Here is a 19,676-nt window from a genome sequence, read left to right on the forward strand (position 1 = left end):
ATCTGAAGCCACCAGTTTGTAGGACTCAGTTTAAGTTACATAAACCCACTTGATCCGTCCTTTAGTCAACAGCATAGGGTACGCATGCTATAGTTAAACTAGGCAGCTTCGTTACAAAATCAAAGGCTTGTTCATTTTCAAATGCAACTTTTCAGTTAAAAATAGAGCTGACTTAGTCAACAAAATAAAAACAGTACAATGTACACCAGTCACTAGATTTGTCTCGTTTGACACAGAAGGTCTTTGCACTAATGTACCTACTGATTTGACTCTCAGCTTTATCGAGAAGAATTTATTACAGTATAAAAAATTAACTGTGATACAAATTACTGAGCTTATTAATTTGTTACAGGTGGTACTTAAATATAATTATTTCACATTAAATAGTAAATTTTACATACAATCATATGGCCTAGCAAGGCGTAGTCCTCTCACTGGAATCATAGCTGACTTTGTGAATCTGTGAATTTCTCACTCAGAATTACAAAGGAAAATACACTTTTATTCTCATTATGTAGGCATAGAATTATTGTCATTGGCAGCGATGACCAATAATTAGAACACTTGTTCATCATATTCAATAGTTTCCACGATAAAATATGCTTCACAAATGAAATTCACAATGAAAAATGTGGAGCTACACTTCCTCAATCTTAAAATATTTATAGTACATAACTGCTTCAGCTTTAATGTTTCCTGTAAACCAACTTATTCAGATAAAATCATCCCAGATAATTCTTCTCATCTGCGAGCGCACAAATTAGCACTTCTCTTCCGCTATCAGTCGTGCCATAACAATGCCTCTGTCCCTTAGTAATGTACAAAATGAAATTAATGTAATAAAATCCATTGCTACTAACAATGGAAATAAGCAAGATGTAGCAGATTGTATCCTCAGTAACAAAACCATCAAAAAATTTTCAACTCTACAAGGTAACAAATCCGCTTACAGGAAAGAGGAAATAATAAATTCATTTCCATCCCATTTTTAGGCAACGTGTCCCATAGGATTAAATGCCTTTTGGTGAATAAATATAAATGCAGGGTAACTTTCTCTATTAATAATAACCTAAAGAAGCATCTTGGGCATGGTATCAAAAATGCTGAGGCTCTGTTCTCAGATTCTGGCATTTACAAAATGATCTGCAGTAATTGTCGTAGTTACTATATCACACAAACTGGTAGAGCAATCAAGGTGAGATATAAAGAACGCCTATCGGGGAAGAAAGATAGTACACAATTCCACTTTCGCAGAGCATTTGTTCATTGCTGGTCATACTCTGCAGGATTTAGACGATACTGTAATTTTGCACAAAGAAGTAAAATGGTATAGACTAGATTTATGGGAAGAGATTGAAATTTTCGAATACATAGAGAAAAACAATGACTACAATTGCCTTCAACTTGCAGGTAGACATTTCCTGGTAGCCTTTAAGCCTCTACTTCTGGCCGAGTAGCCGAGTTGACAGCTCAGTGCTGGCCTCCACATAGTGGTCTTCCAAAAAATTCTGTGTTCAGCAAGAATACATTTCTTGTTGTTTCATAATGTAATCCCCACATCCTGTTAATTTCTAGTGTGTTTAATTCTACCTATAATATTGTGATTTCTATGCATATACACTGGCTAGTGAGGCTTTGTTCACTATTTTTCTGGTTATTTTGTAGTGCCCAACTTGTAGTATATTTGTTAATATAGCATGCTTTATCAGTACAACCACTCCTTGTAGCATGATACTTTTATGGTTGCGTATTCACGCCCAAGTGCTTCTTGTGTGGTTTGCTCACTTTGTAAAGAGTCTGCTCTGTTTACCTGAGCCTGCGGGCTACTTGTAATGATACTCTTTTTTACTCCCTCTGCTCTCCCTCTTCTCAACTATTTAGTTAATCTGTTAATTCTTTTGATAATGTGTACAAGTGGAATCTCACACACCACTGATTACAGGAGCACCACCTACCAGAGATAACTTCAGGCTAGTGCCTCTACTCTTCAGCCAATCGGTGCATGTTGCTAGCTCTGAACATGACATATTAATGCTCTATAGAATCTGACACTGTGTTTTATATTTAAATGTCTGTTTTATACAAATCCTTCAAGTGGCATAGTATATACAGTTGTATTTCCACAAATATGCGGTACTTAACAGATTAAAAAGTTTTAAGACAAAGCCCTTAACATTCCAGGTTTCTTTAGAGACATTTCGCAGAACATAGTGCAGCTCTGAAAACTTCTTGACTCCTGTCACTCACTCACTGGCGTGTTTATTGGTGATGGATTCCAAATACTTACGTCAGTAGGGGGAAAAGTAATTCTTTCTCTCTCTCTCTCTCTCTCTCTCTCTCTCTCTCTCTCTCTCTCTCTCATGAATTAATTCATTCTTGTTTAACTTCTGCTTAATGTCCACTGCTTCAATCTACAGCCTGTATTGTACTGGAGACTTATTAGATGCCTTGTCATAGGTTTCAAAGGTCACTGTTATAAAGAACTAGCAATGATTTCACAACTTATGTTTTAGCTGTCAGTAATGAGTTAAAGAGAAAACTGTCCACCGAAGTTTGGAAATTACTAGACACATTTCTCTCCAGCAGCTTACTCACACAGCATTAATATAGGAAGGGGAGGAGTTGTTACACATATTAAGAAAGAACTCAAGTTCAGAAGCATTCAGACAAGTACATTTTGTAGTGATCAACACACAGAAGTGTGTGCTTGTGAATTGATACTGAAAAATAGGTCACTTTCAATTGTAACTTTATTTAGATCCCCACAGGAAAATTTTGAACTGTTTGAGGAATCTGGATGCCTTACTATGCTATCGGTCATACATCAGCAAGCAGTTAATAGTCTTGGTGACATCAGAGTAGATTCTGTAAAGGATTCTGATAGAAAAAAATATGGAAACCTAATTTGGATCCTATAATTTGATTTCAGGAATTAACTTTCTAATGCGGGTGGATAAAGACAGTAGGACCCTAATTGATCATGTTTCCTTTAGTAAAGCTCAAAGCAAGAAAATAACTGCTCACTCAATAACAAATGTTCTACCTGATCATAATGCATGGTTGGTTTGGATAACTAACAAAATACCTTACAGGATGGATACTCCGCAGTGGATATAAGTTGCAATAATTAATGATCCAGGACAGATGTTTTTAAGAACAGTAAGACATGACCTGATGTGAAATTTATTTTGGACCAAATGCTAACATAAAATTTAATCTATTCCATGATAAATTTAAATCATATTTGAAAATAGCTTTCTGCATAAGCTTATGAGTAAGGACATTAAACAGCCATGTAAAAAAAAAAAACCAACATGGATCACTAGAGAGATTAAAGTATCTTGTAAAAGCAAAAGCGAAATGTGTGTTGGCAAGAACAAGTAGATATACTGCAGTAGTTGCACACTACAAACACTACTCAGAGTTACTAAGAAAAGTTATTTAAAAAATCAAGGCACAAGCGCATAATGTCAGAAATCAGTAATACTGCCATCAGACTTAAGACTATATGGAATGTAGTGAAACAAGACAAAACAAACAACCACAAACAGGATAACAACATATTTAACCTGTAATGTTCGGAAACAGTATTAGTAGCGTCCTGCTTGATGCAGTCAAGTCATTTAAATATTTGAACATAACGTTGCAAAGCGATACAAGATGGAACGAGCATGTGAGAACTGTGTTAGAGAAGGTCAGTGGTAGACTTCATTTTATTGGGAGAATTTTAGGAAAGAGTGGTTTACCTGTAAAGCCACATATAGGATGCTGGTGAAACCTATTCTTGAGTACTGTTCGAGTGTTTGGGATCCATACCAGGTCGGAGTGAAGGTAGACAGCGAAGCAATTCAGAGGCAGGCTGCTACATTTGTTACCGATAGATTCGAACAATGTGTAAGTGTTGTGAAGATGCTTGGGGAACTCGAATGGGAAACCCTGGAGGGAAGGCAACTTTCTTTTGAGAAACACTATTGAAAAAAGTTAGAGAACCGGCATTTGAAGCTGACTGCCAAATGATTCTACTGCCACCAGCATACACTGTGCGCAAGGACCACAAAAATAAGATATGAGAAATTAGGGCTCATGTGAAGGCATATAGACAGTCATTTTTCTCTCGCTCTATTTGTGAGTGGAACAGGAAAGGAAATGACAAGTAGTGGTACAGGATCCCCTCCACCACGCACCAAAAAGTGGCTTGCGGAGTATCAATATAGATATAGAATGGGAGGGCTATAAGTGATGAGCCACAGGTAGAAAATATATTTAATAATAATTTCTTAAATATATTAAAAAGTTTAGGGAAGAACAGTTAAAGAGAAAAATCTCAACGGTATGTTGAAAAAGCAACTCTCAAAAAATTCCATAGTATGAATGTATCACCAACTTCTCCTTCTAAAATCAAGAAAATTATATATTCACTCAAAAATGAAAGTTCATATGGTTTTGATGGTGTTTCCAATACAGTAATAAAGATTTGTTACTGTATAATAAGCCAGACTGATCTTACCTGAAATATATAATAATCACTAACTCGAGGCACTTTTCCAGAGAAACTGAAATATGCTTTTTTCAAACCCCTATTTAAGAAAGGTGATACGGGAGATATCAATAACTACTGATGTGTTTCACAGCTGACACCATTTTACAGAATTTTTGAGAAGGTGATGAACTCTAGAATAGTATGTCACCTGAGTGACAATAATATCCTCAACAAATCACAGTTTGGCTTTCAGAAGAGTTGCTGTAATGAGAATGCCATTTATGTACTCACTCAACAAATTTCACAAGCATTAAGTAATAAAACAATGCCAGTTGGCATTTTCTGCAACTTGAGTCTGTGAATCTCGGTATTCTCCTAGACAAATTGCAGTTTTATGGGATTGTGGTATAGCCAAACAATAGATAATGTCATATATAACCAAAAGCATGCAGAAAGGTTTACTTAGAAATTGAGGGAATGTGGTACAGGGACATCATTCCCACTAGGGAAAAGTCATGTATGGGGCTCCCAAAGGCTCAGTCTTAGGTCCACTATTATTCTTCAGATATGAAAACAAGCTTCCATCTAATATAAAACAAGTAGAATGAGTAATTTTTGCATGTGACACTAGTATTGTAATCAATCCAAGCATACGTACAGAAATAGAGGAAATGGTAAACAATGTTTTTAAAAGTATCACGGACTGGTTTTCTGCAAATGATCTCACCCCCAATTTTAAAAAGACACAACATATTCAGTTATCGACATCTCGAAATACTACACCTATGGTAAGTGTAACACCAATGGTAACTGTAACCCGTGATGAGGAAATAATAAACAGAGTGGAAACTTCAAAATTCTTAGGTGTCCATATTGATGAGATTTTAAACTGGAAAAAAAACACATTTTTAACTCCCAAAACAGCTTAGTGCAGCCACATTTGCACTTACAATCATTGCAGGTCCTGCAGACAGACAAGTCAGTAAGTTGACACATTTTGATGGAATAATGTGCTGGGATAACTCATCTTTAAGGAAAAAAAAGCTTTCATTTCTCAGAAACATGCTGTAAGAATAATATGTGGTGCCCACTAATGATCACCTTGTAGATGCCTGTTTAAGGAGTTGGGCATTTTGACTCCCGATTCACAGTATATTTAGTTCCTCATGAAGTTCATTTTAAATAATCCACTGCAGTTAAAAAGGAACAATGATATAAATAATTATAATACCAGAAGGAAAAAGACATTAATTACTCCAAATTAAGGTTGTCTTTAGCACAAAAAGGGATGCGCAATTGTGCAAATAACATTTTTGATCACTTACCCAGTGATATAAAATTTCTGATAGATAGCAAAGTAAAATTGTAAACAAGCCAAAAAAGTTTCTCCTCGACAACTACTCCTATTCCATAGAACAATTTTTGTTATTGCAATGTGTAAATGGTGATGGGGTTGAATTAATAACTCGCATCCATATATTTTAAAAAATTTAAATGTTCAGCGTGTAGCTATATTTACAAATTAATTTGTGATGTGAATGTATAATGACTTGTTCCACATCGTTAAGATTTATCATGCAAAATGGTCTGTGCGACATAAAACTAAGCTAACTAATTTTATACAAGTTTAGGTCATTTTCAGAAGAGAGCTGCATCCAAAACTTAAGAATGTCAGTGCATTTAAGATCATTTAGTTATTTATTCCAAGGCTCATAACTTGGTGCCTTGTACATGTGAACTTAGATTATTGGTATATAAGAACATAAGAAAAGAAAGTCCTGTGTGAAACATAAATAATGATGTAGTGAAGGTAACAACTCACTGTAGTTGAGCCATTGAGTTATCAATAGCACACAAAAAGGATGGAGAAGGTGCTATTACTGTGCATCAGCCGTCATTTGTCTTCATCTCATTCTGCATCTGACGTGTCACCCCCCCCCCCCCCCCCCCCTCTCTCTCTCTCTCTCTCTGTGTGTGTGTGTGTGTGTGTGTGTGTGTGTGTGTGTGTGTGTGTGTGTGTGTGTGGGGGGGGGGGGGGGGGGGGGGGTGCACGCCTCTTTGTAATACCTCAACTATATGAGTAGAGTTATTGCCTTTACCCGTGTTGTTATTGGTGTATAAGAATGTTTATTTTAAAATTTTGTCTTAAGTTTATTGTCTTTCACATGTACATTGGTGTCCAAAACTAAAGCAAAGCAACAAATGGAAATTTTGTAAGGTTGGATTTATTTTGCCACAAAGCAGTTGGGACAGGTGATAGTAATGTAGAAACAATGTTGTCACATAGAAGAAGGTGTAATTAGATGAATGACGAATACTGACTTCACATAACGAAAGTTTATTCAGCACGTGCGCATACAAAGCGAACTGCCTCTGGTCAGAACACATATGGTATATATACAGTTACAGAACATTCCAGTACAATAATTCTTGACATTTGTGTATACTTCTAGAATGTACTCAAACCGAATATAGAAATTAAAATTGTACAGTAGGTGAGTTTTGAACTCTCAACAGACCAAGTACAGGTTCAGTCATCAGAGCTTTTCGCAGCACATCGAAAGAATCTTGTTAAGCACCACCCCGCATAAATTTAACATCAGCATTTAACAACTCTTGGATTGGCCTGGCTTTGGTACAAAAATCTTTGATACAATGACAGTAATAAGAACATAATCCGAGGAAGCTTCTCACATCTCTAATACTTTTAGGAATAGGAAATTCCATTATAGATCTCATCTTTTCTGGGTCTGGCCGCACACCTTCATTTGACACAAGGTGTCCAAGTATTTTGATTTCTTTTGTTCCGAAGAGAGACTTTCTTGGGTTGAGTTTTAGTCCGCCTTGTTGGAGATACTTACGAATGGCCCTCAGTCTTTTTATACGTTCATCAAATGTCTCTGAGAACACTGTAATGTCATCTAAATAACAAAGACACATCGTCCACTTCAGGTGCCCTAGAAGATTATCCATCATCCGGCCAAAAGTTGCTGGCACATTACACAAACCAAACGGTATTACCTTAAACTCATACAGACCCTCAGGGGTGATGAATGCAGTTTTCTCACGATCAGCCTCATCTACTTCGATTTGCCAGTATCCCGAGTACATGTACATGATTGAGAAACACTTAGCCCCCTTCAGACAATCTAGTGTATTGTCAAGACAATCTAGTGTATTGTCAATTTGTGGAAGAGGGTAAACGTCCTTTTTAGTTATCTTATTAAGCTTCCAGTAATCAACACAAAAACACCTACTGCCATCCTTCTTCTTGACGAGAACCACTGGTGACGACGATGGGCTCTGTGAAGGCTGAATGATGTTATTCTTCATCATTTTCTCTATCTCATCGTAAATTATTCGACATTCTGTTGCTGACACATGGTATGCTCTCTGGCTTATTGGTTGATGGTCTCCAGTGCTAATCCGGTGCTTCACCGTCAATTTGTCTAATTTGCTCTTCACCTGTGGATTGAAGCATTCAGAGTACTCTTGAAGAATGGCAAATAGCTTCTTATGTTGTTCCTTAGTGGGATCTGGTGATAGTAGAGCTAGAAGATCTTATCTTGTAGTGGTTGGTGCCAATTTCGCCCACAGACTTGGCATGGGAGGTTTCTATGACGCTCAGCTGTTCTGCAATTATCAGCTCAGCATTTGCTACGCACTCGCGCCTTAGAAGGGTCTCTGCGGTTCTCGGCGACAATTAACTACCCAAAATTCACTGAATCTGTTCATAAACGAGACAACAGAGGCTGGGATGACCAAGTTATTCTTCAGTGATATGCTTCTCTTACATTTCACTACAAGATCCATGGGTAGATGCATGGCATGACACATGACAGTTAACTTTTTAGCGCTGACTGCAGGAATGATCTCTTCATCCAGCACACACAGTCTCCATTCACTTGGATGCCCATCTTCCTGTTCACAGTATCTCATCTCGTCTAGCATAATGTTCAAGCAATCACAATCTATAATTGCCTGAGAAGCTTTGAAAAAGTCCCATCTGAGAATGACGTCATGACCACACTCTTGTAAGACAATGAATTCTAGGGGCTGTGTATGGCCACTTATACCCACACGAAAGACACATCTTCCTATAGGTTTTACATATTTCCCATTAGCCACCTTCAGCAGAGATGTTTCGTTGTCGATGAATACGGTTTTCTGCAACTGGCGACAGTACTTCTCCGAAATGACTGAATATGATGTGAGTCCACAAGAGCTTGGGCTGGTTGGCCATCCATGAGAATATCAACGTAGTTTCCTATTGCTTTTGTAGTGATCGATGGTGGAGTATTTTTCTCTTCGGTGGCCTCATTTCCCAGGAAGGTCGCACCCTATAGTTTTTCAGGTTGCGGCGGCTAGGTGATTGGCTGGAGCTTCTAAACGGTGATAAAGACCTTGATCGACATGTTGGGGAGCGTCCTCTCCAGCACCTAGCTTGCAGAGATGGTGCCCTACGTCGTCCTGCACCCACATCTTGTTCATCTTCGTCATCCCGGAGTTGGCGTTGGCTAAGGGTGGTCTACTGTCTTGTGACACGGGCGCCATCAGATATCCACTGCCTTTCTCAACAATAGTGCACCACATGTCCCGGTTGTCCGCAGTGAAAACATACTGGTTGGTTATCCTGAGTCCTCCAGATCTCAGTCTTCCTTGGTGCCCAAACAGGGTCCTCATGTGGCATTGTAGGAACATAACTCGACCTGGGTCTTGACTTTTTCACTGCTTTAAAGGGAAATGAAGGACTAAAGAGTGGCTTCATTGTCTGTTCCACTTCCTCCCTTATGACCTCTTGATGCGCCTCAGTCTTTTGCTCACCGTGCAATGCAAGTGCCTTCTGAACTTCCTCTCTCACTATCTGACGAACACATGTGAAACGAGTTCCTTCCTCCATCACAGACATCGATACAATGTTTGGAAGCTGTTCAAACTTCTTGCGTGTAATTCTTTTTTGATGCATTGTCTCGATATACTGGCACCATTTTATGAAGTCACCTGCTGTCAAAACGTCCTTCAGGAGCAGGGCTTGATACATTTCCTCAGCAACACCCTTCATGAGGTGTGCAACCTTATCTTCCTCCTCCATTCTAGGATCTACTATTTTACACAGCTCTAAGACGTCTTGAATGTAGGATGCTGTAGTTTCTCCTGGACGCTGTGCTCTGCACTATAATTTGTCTTCAGCCTTGCATGTCTGTCATTGTGTGTCGCCGAAATACTTGCGCAGTTCTGCCTGGAATACTTCCCAGCTTGTGAACTTCTCTTTGTTGTTCTCATACCACTGCTTGGCAGTGCCCTCCAAGTAGAAAAATACATTAGCCAAACACACAGTGTCATCCCATTTGTTAAATTTGGCTACATGCTCATATACCTTCAGCTACTTGTTTGGATCTTGGCCATTGTCACCAGAGAACCTAGACAGATGTCTCATGTGGTGGCACACCGTTGCTGTCATCGTAATGTCGTCTTCTTCTTCTTCTTCTTCTTCTTCTTCTTCTTCTTCTTCTGTCTCCAATAGATTGCGATCTGTTGAATATGGCTCTAACTCAGGTTTCTCACCACATAAACAGCAGCTCTGTCGTGGCCTGATGGGAGCCGCTGTGACGTCGATAATGTGCACTATCGCATGTTCCAATACCCAGCGTCTCCACCAGACCACCAGATGCGTGGCCTGCGGCCAGAACACATACAGTATATATAGAGTTACAGAACGTTATGGTACAATGATACTTGACATTTGTGGATACTTCTACAATGTACTCAAACTGAATATAGAAAATAAAATTGTACAGTTCAGGTGAGTTTTGAACTCGTGACCCTCCACCCAACAGTCTAGTATCATAACCACTACACCACAATGACTGTGCTTCTCAGTTTCTTCTGCAACAATATAGATACAGCATGCTTAACAGTAGACAAAAAATGTTTCTCTCCTCTCTCTCTCTCTCTCTCTCTCTCTCTCTCTCTCTCTCTCTCTCTCTCTCTCTTTCTTTCTTTCTTTCTTTCTTTTCCCCACACCCGGAACTTAATGGATTTGCAACATGTTCCAACAACTGTTTAATGTGCCTAGTATTGTGTGTGACCACCTGTGGCAGCAATAGGACTGACAATGATGATGGGGCATGCTGTGAATGATGTCATCAATCTCATATTGCGGCAGTAATGCTCATTCTTCCTGCAGAGCTGCTCGAAAGCCTTGTAGATGGCCACACCATGCATGCAATATTTTCGATTTCCTAAAAACCATCAACCACCCATGCTATATGAGGTCGAGCATCATCTTCCATCAATAAGAAGTCGCCCATAGTACCTCGCAACAATCACACGTGAGTTCCGAAGATCTCATCACGATACCTGACAGCAGTTAAACCTTAGAGTGGTCAATGTAATCTCTGCCCATACCATTAGGGATCATCTTCGATATCAGCCTTTTTTCACAATGCTTGGGTCCCGAAATTGTGTTCCACATTCCTTCCATATGCAAATTCATTGAGAATCACTCTCTAGACAGAATTGGAAGTCATCTGTGAAAATAACATTGGCCCACTGTTTGACCATACTGGTGGCATGTCGACAACTCCACTCTAGACATTGCTTTCTGTGAATTCATCAGAGGTACACATACAGCAGGTCTCCAACAATAAAGGTCGCTTTGCTAAAGCCTTCTGTACACTGTTTGCCTCGATATATCACATCCAGTGGATGCTGTGAGGTCAGATGCCAGTTGCCATGCAGTACTAAGGTGGTACTGTCATAGCCATACAGCCAAATAACTGCCATCTCTTCCTTATGTCACATGTGGTCAACCCTGCCATTGTCTTTGGATACAGATTGGTCTCTCTAAACTGTCACCATGCCCAAGAAACAACAGAGTGATTCACATTCAGCCATCAGGCCACATCAGTTTTTGACTGTCTTGCTTCCATTTTTCGTATGGCACTTCTCTGCAGAGAGAGTGTGGTAGGTCTCATCTCTGTGCCTTATTGCACAGTCTGTGACTGTGTACACAGTGATTGTGGATGTGGAATTACCCGGCAAACACTACCACAGTTGTGATAGCGTTGATTTTCCCGGCGTATAAAATGCTGATGATTTTCACGGGTGTGCAGCCGGGTTCCATCGTCCTGACGACAACACGATATTTCGGCGGACCATCTGGTCGCCATCGTCAGGTGAGATTGAGTGCACAATCACGCCGGAACTGAAGAGACCTCAGATTCTGCAGCTCCTTTATACCGCGGATACTGGCCGTTGCGCGTGCGCAAGCAACGGAAGAGCTGCCCTCTGTGAGGCAAAGAATTGCAGCGGCGCCAGCGGTGAAAACTGTCAAAAGCGAGGAATCGCAAAATTAAAATGCAGCCGGTCGAAAACCAGACCGTTGTTGTTTTATCTGTGATAAAATAGGATTCCACGTCTTGATTAAAGGAAAACCTTTGTCTCTATTAATAATATCATCAGACAGACGTATTTCAATTGATTCTTTCAATACACAATCCCAGTAACGGGAAGCCGAGGCAATAATTTGCGTCTCTTTGAAGGACATATTGTGCCCTTCATTAAGACAGTGTTCGGCAAGGGCTGATTTTTCCAGCTGGAGCAGATGTGTATGCCGTTGATGTTCCACACATCAAACTTGAACTGTACGAATAGTCTGTCCAATGTAGGCCTTGCCGCAGTGACAGGGAATCTTGTATACCCCAGGCTTCCTCAGTCCCAAATCATCTTTCACCGATCCAAGAAGGGATCTAGTTATGGGCAAAGGCATGAGGACATTTTTAATATCATATTTCCTGAGGATCCTTGAAATTTTCAAAGAAGTGCTTCCCACGAAGGGTAAAAAAGCAACAGATTTGGAAGTTTCCACCGTTGGTTCTCGTGGGGGTCCAAATTGAAAAGCACGAGTAATTTGGTGATCAGAATACCCATTCTGCCTGAAGACAACCTTGAGGTGATCCAACTCCTGTTTCAAGTTATCGGAATCCGAAACAGCATAAGCCCTCTTGACCAGTGTGCGCATAAAACTCCCAAGCGTTGATGTTGTGGATGACAACTTGTGGCATGGAGGTAGCGGTCCGTTTGCGTAGGTTTTCGGTATATGCTGTGGCCGAAAGTCCAATTTTCTTTCTTATGTACTAAGACATTCTGATCTCCAAATTACTCGTGCTTTTCAATTTGGACCCCCGCGAGAACCAATGGTGGACACTTCCAAATCTGTCGCTTTTTTACCCTTTGTGGGAAGCATTTCTTCGAAAATTTCAAGGATCCTCAGGAAATATGATATTAAAAGCGTCCTTATGCCTTTGGCCAAAACTAGATCCCTTCTTGGATCGGTGATAGATGATTTGGGACTGAGGAAGCCTGGGGTATACAAGATTCCCTGTCACTGCGGCAAGGCCTACATTGGACAGACTGTTCGTACAGTTCAAGATCGATGTGTGGAACATCAACGGCATACATGTCTGCTCCAGCCGGAAAAATCAGCCGTTGCCGCTGCTGCAATTCTTCGCCTCACAGAGGGCACCTCTTCTGTTGCTCGCGCACGCGCAACGGCCAGTACCCGCGGTATAAAGGAGCCGCCAAATCTGAGGTCTCTTCAGTTCCGTCGTGATTGTGCACTTAATCTCACCTGAAGATGGCAGCCAGATGGTCCGCCAAAATATTGTGTTGTCATCAGGACGATGGAACCCGGCTGCACACCCGTGAAAATCATCACTACCACAGTTGATTGCTGCCCTGACATCTTGAGTGGCATAGTTGTCCGTTGACCAGAATGCTCTCTTAAGTGCAGGCCATCTTAAGAGCAGAATATGGTCGTATGGACATCTGTTGACAGTGTGTGTTGCTATATCATAAATTGGACAAAGGATGGGGAAATAGTGATGTATTGTTTTAATTTTGGACACAAGTGTAGTTATCCAACCACAAGTGTACAACTGAGGCTGGACCATGACTTATAATTTTTATAAAATTTTTCTCTCTATCGCATTTATTTTTCTTTGAAATGGAGAAGATGGTACAGAAGGGATACATGTTACGACTTGTGTCTTTAGCAAAAATTTGTTGGTATAGTGATTTCAATTTGAACAATAATATTAACTTTTCTTTCTTATAACTACCTTTTTAACGCCATGTTAGGTGACAATTACACATTACTGAAAGCCTTCTTTGTTGTCCAAAATCTTTGGTCTCTCTCTTTTTCTTTTCCCCCCCCCCCCTCCCCCCCCCTCCCCCCCCCCCCCCCCCCTTAACAGTTTTTGCTGATTGTGGAAGTCTTCAAAGCTGTTAATCCCTGACCAGTACTTTGTCCAGTCTGAGATGTCTCCTTGATTTAACCCAGCCTGTTTGACATCCTTTTTCACCTCTTTGAACCATTTGATGTAAACTTGAGATGTACAGTCCAGTATATTAAAATGTGTTTTGTCCACCTTTTCCCAGCCATCCTAAAATCTTCATCTTGTTTTTCTAATTGATTTGCTTAATCTTTTATTTTCCTGGTACAGTTTTCCCCTTCCTCGTAACCTGTACTGTCCACCACATATCTCTCTCTCTCTCTCTCTCTCTCTCTCTCTCTCTCTCTCTGATTTTATGGCTTCTAGTAGTCCTTACATTCCTGTCATTCGGAGTCATTCCCTAACATACGAACACACTCTTGTAATAGGAGTGTTGTGCGAAGACATGCTGAAACAGTAATGCCTCCAAATGTTTTACATGAAAACTCTTAAAGCTTTATAAACAAAACATATGTTATTAACATTCTACATCTATATTATAAATGTCTACATATTTATTCCTCGACATCGTCACACTGGCTGTGAACACATTTCAAATAATTTTTTAGAACATTTCTCATGGAGAACAGTGCTCTGGCTAAAATTATTTTAAAAATGGACAGAAACAGTCTAGATCACAAAAACATGTATTTTGATTGTAACTGGTTTGTCAGTTTTTGACGATCCTCATACCACTATGGTAGGCAGTGACAGTGAATGGAGCAGGTGGTGTAACTCCACAAACGTCAGCTGCTCCATTCACTGCCACTACCTACCTACCATCGTGGTGTGAGGAGCTGAAGATGGTCAAAACCTGACTGAAACCAGTTTACATCAAAATAAATGTTTTTGCAGTAGAGATTGTTTGTGTCCATTTTTAAAGAACACGTTTCTCCCAACGACAGAAGAGTTTATTGATACTGTCACTGTAGAGTGTTTGATGTATTGATGGAGCCACTGTCTCACCTCTGCTTGCACTCCTTCATAACTATCAATGTGAAGTCCTCAGAGGTGTTGTTTAAGTCTTGCAAAGAAATGGAAATTGAGTGGGGCCAAGTCGGACCTATGTGGAGGATGAATCGATGACAATGGACCTGAGGTGTCGGATTGTTACAGATGTCACAGCATTCGTGTGTGGTCTGGCATTGTCATGTTGAAGGAGAGGGTGCTTCATATTGGACACTCTTTCTGTGGTTAGAAACTCAATTACAGCACACTGTTTCTCACACAATGACATAGTTACATTGCACAATGACGTGTTACACACTAAAATTTGGAACCATCTTGTGGCAGTGGACTGCAAATATGGAGACATGAACAATAAAGATGTAAAACGTTAATAATTGTTTTCTTTGAAAAGCAATTTTTCAGTTGTCCAATTTGCTCAATATATTTAAAGCAGTCAATTCTTTTCATGTTACTGTGTGCTGTTTTCTGGGTAATGAGAAGGGGCAGATTTGTGTTTCTCTCTCTCTCTCTCTCTCTCTCTCTCTCTCTCTCTCTCTCTCTCTCTCTCGAAAGTAAATTTAGATTTCAGCTTTGTCTGCCTGTTCTTTTGGAAGCTGTGTTAGTGTTAGATAGTATTGTAAATGCCAGGTAGTTGCCCATGGTACTGCTTCTGGTTCCTCCATTGCATACTTGATTGAGCAACCCTTTCGTGTTTACTTCTTTTTCCTATTTGTGGATGATCTTCTCCAAAATGCAGTTGAAGATAACCAGAGACAGCAAATCACTACTGTCTGTTCCCTGTTTTAATGTCAAAGAACTAGTGTTTTGTAACTTCTACGTATTATTGCTCTTTCGACATCGTAAACGTTCCAAGGATGGACATATGTTCATTTATAAGCCCATTTCTTAACAGGTACACCATTTCATCTTGTTGTGCCCTTCACATGGATCTACAAAATAGGTGATGTAGATTGAACTATTATGTTAGTGATAGGTGGATGATCATGATGAGAGATGAACAGTAAACAACATTGTTTGAGACCACTAGAACCAGAAATTAGCTTATTATAAAGTAACTGCAAAAAATGAAAATTCAAAGAGTATATCTCCTGTAACAGACTGGATGGATAGGAGGTTGGGTGGGTGGGAGGCAGGGTAGGTTGGTGGGTGAGTGGATGGGATAACATTTATTGTATGTTGACAGAGATAGTATGTTTACAAAATGTGTTCGAAGTGCTGCTAGTTACTGTCACTCTGTAAGGAAGAATATGGTAGATTGTTCACGCTGTGATTGTGGACGAAAGCTGACTAGAAATGAGTAGTGATGTACAGTGTCTTGGTGAAAGAATAATAGAAATGAATAGAAAGAAAGGAAGATGTTAATAGAATAAACAAAAGTTATGGAATGTTAAGTTTCTTTTACAGTTGCCTTTCTTTTCTAACATGTTTGAACAACACAAATTCCAGTGTGTAGCAGTGTAACATTTTTTGTACTACTGCATGTTACAGCTTGAATTTGCCAATAACATGTCTTGCATAAATAATTCAAAAACTTTCTGCAAAATGCAGACATCACTTTAAACACTGGCAAGTGAAGTTAAACATTGCCTTACAATCTTAAATTAATATTCTAGGTAGCAAAATTCTGCCATTCATGGGACTGAGTAATAGCAGTGCCAATGGTGGTGGCGGTGCCAGCAGCAGCAGTAGCAGCAGCAGTAGTAGCAGCAGCAGCACAAGCACCACCACCAGCAGTGGTGGTGGTGGCGGCAGCAATGGTGGCAGTGGTGGTAGTGGTGGCAGCAGCTCAACCACCACGACCACTACCACGACCACCACCACCACCACCACCAGCAGCAGCAGCAGCAGTAGCAGCAGTAGCAGTAGCAGCAGCAGCACATGCAACAGTGGCCAGGCATCTGGTCCACCTGCTCCAGACAACTCTAACTCCTTTGGGCTGGAGGACTGCTACAATACACATGAATGGTCAGAACATGGAAGTCCATCACATCCACCAGTTTTTCCTAGTGCCACAAATTCAAAGAACAATACTTCAAAAGGTATGCGTAGTAATTAGTGCAACTCGTGAATTTAATGCTGTTATTCAGTGCATTGCCTATTTTTTGTGCATCTGCGGTCATTTTAGTTTATTCTTCTGTTGCTGCCTGGTGGAACGACTTCATAATTATAAACGAACAGTCACAGTAGGTGCCTAAACAACTGAATAATTTCGTTGTAATATGAAACACACTACCTCGAACTGATAGGTATATCATACATTGAAGTCAAGAAAGGCTCTTTGATATCATCTTGTCAGGGAGCCGTGTCATTATGTGATAAATGGGAACTTGAATAAGGAATTTGTGAAGTAGGCAATATTTACATGTGCAGGAAGCAAGAATGTGAAGATAGTTATTGGCTTTGGTTTACTGGCTATTTTGAAGGAAAAAAGTACCATTAATCTTAACACAAGCTTTCTTCAAAGTATACATTCCTGTATTTATGTATAAAGTAAAGATAGAAAGTATTTAAATTCTTGAAGGACAGTAGCATTTGCATGCCAAATAGCCTTTATCGACCTTACATGCTGTTTCACAGAAGGTGAAGAGAGTAAAATGTTGGGTGTGCTCTCTCATTTGTGCAGTTCATTCTCAATGACAGAGGATAACATGTACTTTTTCTGAAGGAGCTTACTTCTGTGCACCATATATCTTACACATTTTCAACACAGCATATATTTCTTGCATGTTGATATGAAGTGTGCAGCATTTGAAACAAAGAGGGTATTGTGCTAAGATCACCTTTGTTGAAGAGAATTTGCATATGATGTATGTGTTTTGCTTATTCTGCTATAATTTGAGGATCAAACTTAATAGTCTAGTGTGTAATTACCTATCGACCGACCCAGGCTTTGCATAAGTAGACTTAGTATCTGTGACCAGGCAACTCAAATAAGACAGTTTTCACAAAAAGAAAAATGATAGTGACAGCCATTATATAACAGTGAACAGGCAAAGAAACGAAAACAAGTCCACTCTCTGATTAATGATGAAATAGCGAGGCAAAAGGAAGTAGCTAGGATTCACAAAACACGGAAAAGTTCATGGCAGTTGCAAGGGATATTACCAGGAAAGGGTTAGTTGGACAGGATCTGGAGTATATTGTTCATGATTGAAATAACATATGGTTGAACCGGTGTGCGTAGCAGGATAATGTTACAGTAAGTTTCATTTTATACTGTTGTGAACAGTGGATAGGCAAGGTGTCTGCTCTGCATAGCTTTGCTGTATTGGAAGACACATGACTCAGTTATGTGATGCTCGAAAGCTTGTTTTACATACTAATATTATAGCCAGTTTATCTAGAACTATTGAGTGTTGTAGAAATATTACTGCTTGTCCTCCAGATGTACTTCATAAGAAGTGTAAGGTTGCGTCTACATTGAGCATGTGCCGTATTCACCCAATTATAAGATGAGGTTTATTCCTCAAATTCGTCATTAGAAAAATATAAGGTTGTCTTATATTCACACATTAAACTATTGCTGCTGAGGTCAACATTTGTATGTTGTTTAGTAGAGTTTATATGAGTAATCTCACATTTGTATGGGTTTTCTTATATTTGGAGATGAAGCTTTGGCTGTTGAGGTCACAGGCAGAGTTATTTTGAAGAATTCGAAAGGGCAGGGCTCAGCAAATGATATCAGTGTTCCATCAGGCTCAAGATTTCCTGATACGCTGAAGCACTTGATACAGTATTGACATTGCTCGAAAACTCATGTGACACAGTGCTAGTGCAAGAGATACATGAGAAACTATGCACTAGCCACTACAACAGTCTAATGCTCTGATTCAAATATGACAATTTTGTGAAACAATGGAGGAAATAGTATTAGATTGTGTCATCTAAAAACGTTTGTTGTATTTTAACTGTTTTTCAATAAACATTCTCATACATGTAGGCTTGTGGGTACCAGTACAAACATTAATGCCGCTTTTTAAGAAAAGGTAACTTTCAAAAAGGGAAATGTCCTTCAAGAAACATTAGTTGATTCAGAATCCAGACCAATATTTTGTTTAGTTATATGAGACTGCAATGATTTACTAAGTGTATTGCAAATGTCAGTCAGTCACTGTTCACATATTAGAATTCCGGGTAAAAAGTTACTTGCTTGAGAACATGATGGTGACATTCAGATCAAACAAGAAGGATTCTTAATCCAAAATTAAATATCTAACAAAGGAAATAAATTATATTGAACTGACTATAATTGTTATCGTGAGGCTAAATTTCAGCAGCAGGACCCGTCATGGAGATAGTAGCAAGTCATCACTAGATCTTGGGATGACTGAAACTTCGAGAGTGGGACTGAACCGTAATTGTGATCCTTTGTTTATGTATTAATTGGATTTGTTACCTGTAAACTAGAAGATATTGCAGTCAGTTTTTCACAGTTGCTCGAGCACAGCACTACAGAAGAGATGGAGGGGGAACAGTGACACCAGTTTGACAGAGAAATAAGAGTGATTGCTGAGAGGAGAGCGGTGAGGAAGCAGCAAATTTCGTCATGTTGCCAACCATGCGAATCTATACCACGTACTTTTGGGTTTTTATGAACATCTACCACATTTAAACTGCAGTTTGCCAAATCAATACGTAGTCGGAGTCAAACTGACTTTAAAAATGGACAAATACTCAACAATAGCTTTCATTTCTGCAGGAGATGGTAAAAGTCTAGATTGGTGTCAATGCTGTACGTACATGTTTCTTGCTGCAATGTTGTCGATATTCGCCATGACATACGACGGGGGGAAGTAAGAGGAAAAATTTCTTAAATGTGAATTTTAAAATTCAGCTTTCATTTGCTGTCATCAACTGCCACACCAGACTGGTCAATGAATGAGTGGATGGAAGCCTTAGACCTGCTTAGCACTTTTATGAAGGACCAGAATTTCCTTGGGTTCCCACCCAGA

General features: G+C 39.6%; 1 protein-coding gene across 1 annotated transcript in view; it reads left to right on the forward strand.

Moving 5' to 3' along the window:
* Positions 1 to 19,676, forward strand: part of LOC124556821 (myb-like protein Q) — a 197,471-nt gene that overhangs the window by 149,107 nt on the left and 28,688 nt on the right. The window contains exon 13 of the mRNA XM_047130836.1: positions 16,338 to 16,763. Coding sequence (XP_046986792.1) covers positions 16,338 to 16,763 — 426 coding nt within the window. The remainder of the gene's footprint in view (positions 1 to 16,337; positions 16,764 to 19,676) is intronic.

This window comes from Schistocerca americana, chromosome X, assembly GCF_021461395.2.
Source record: "Schistocerca americana isolate TAMUIC-IGC-003095 chromosome X, iqSchAmer2.1, whole genome shotgun sequence".
Classification (NCBI taxonomy): domain Eukaryota; kingdom Metazoa; phylum Arthropoda; class Insecta; order Orthoptera; family Acrididae; genus Schistocerca; species Schistocerca americana.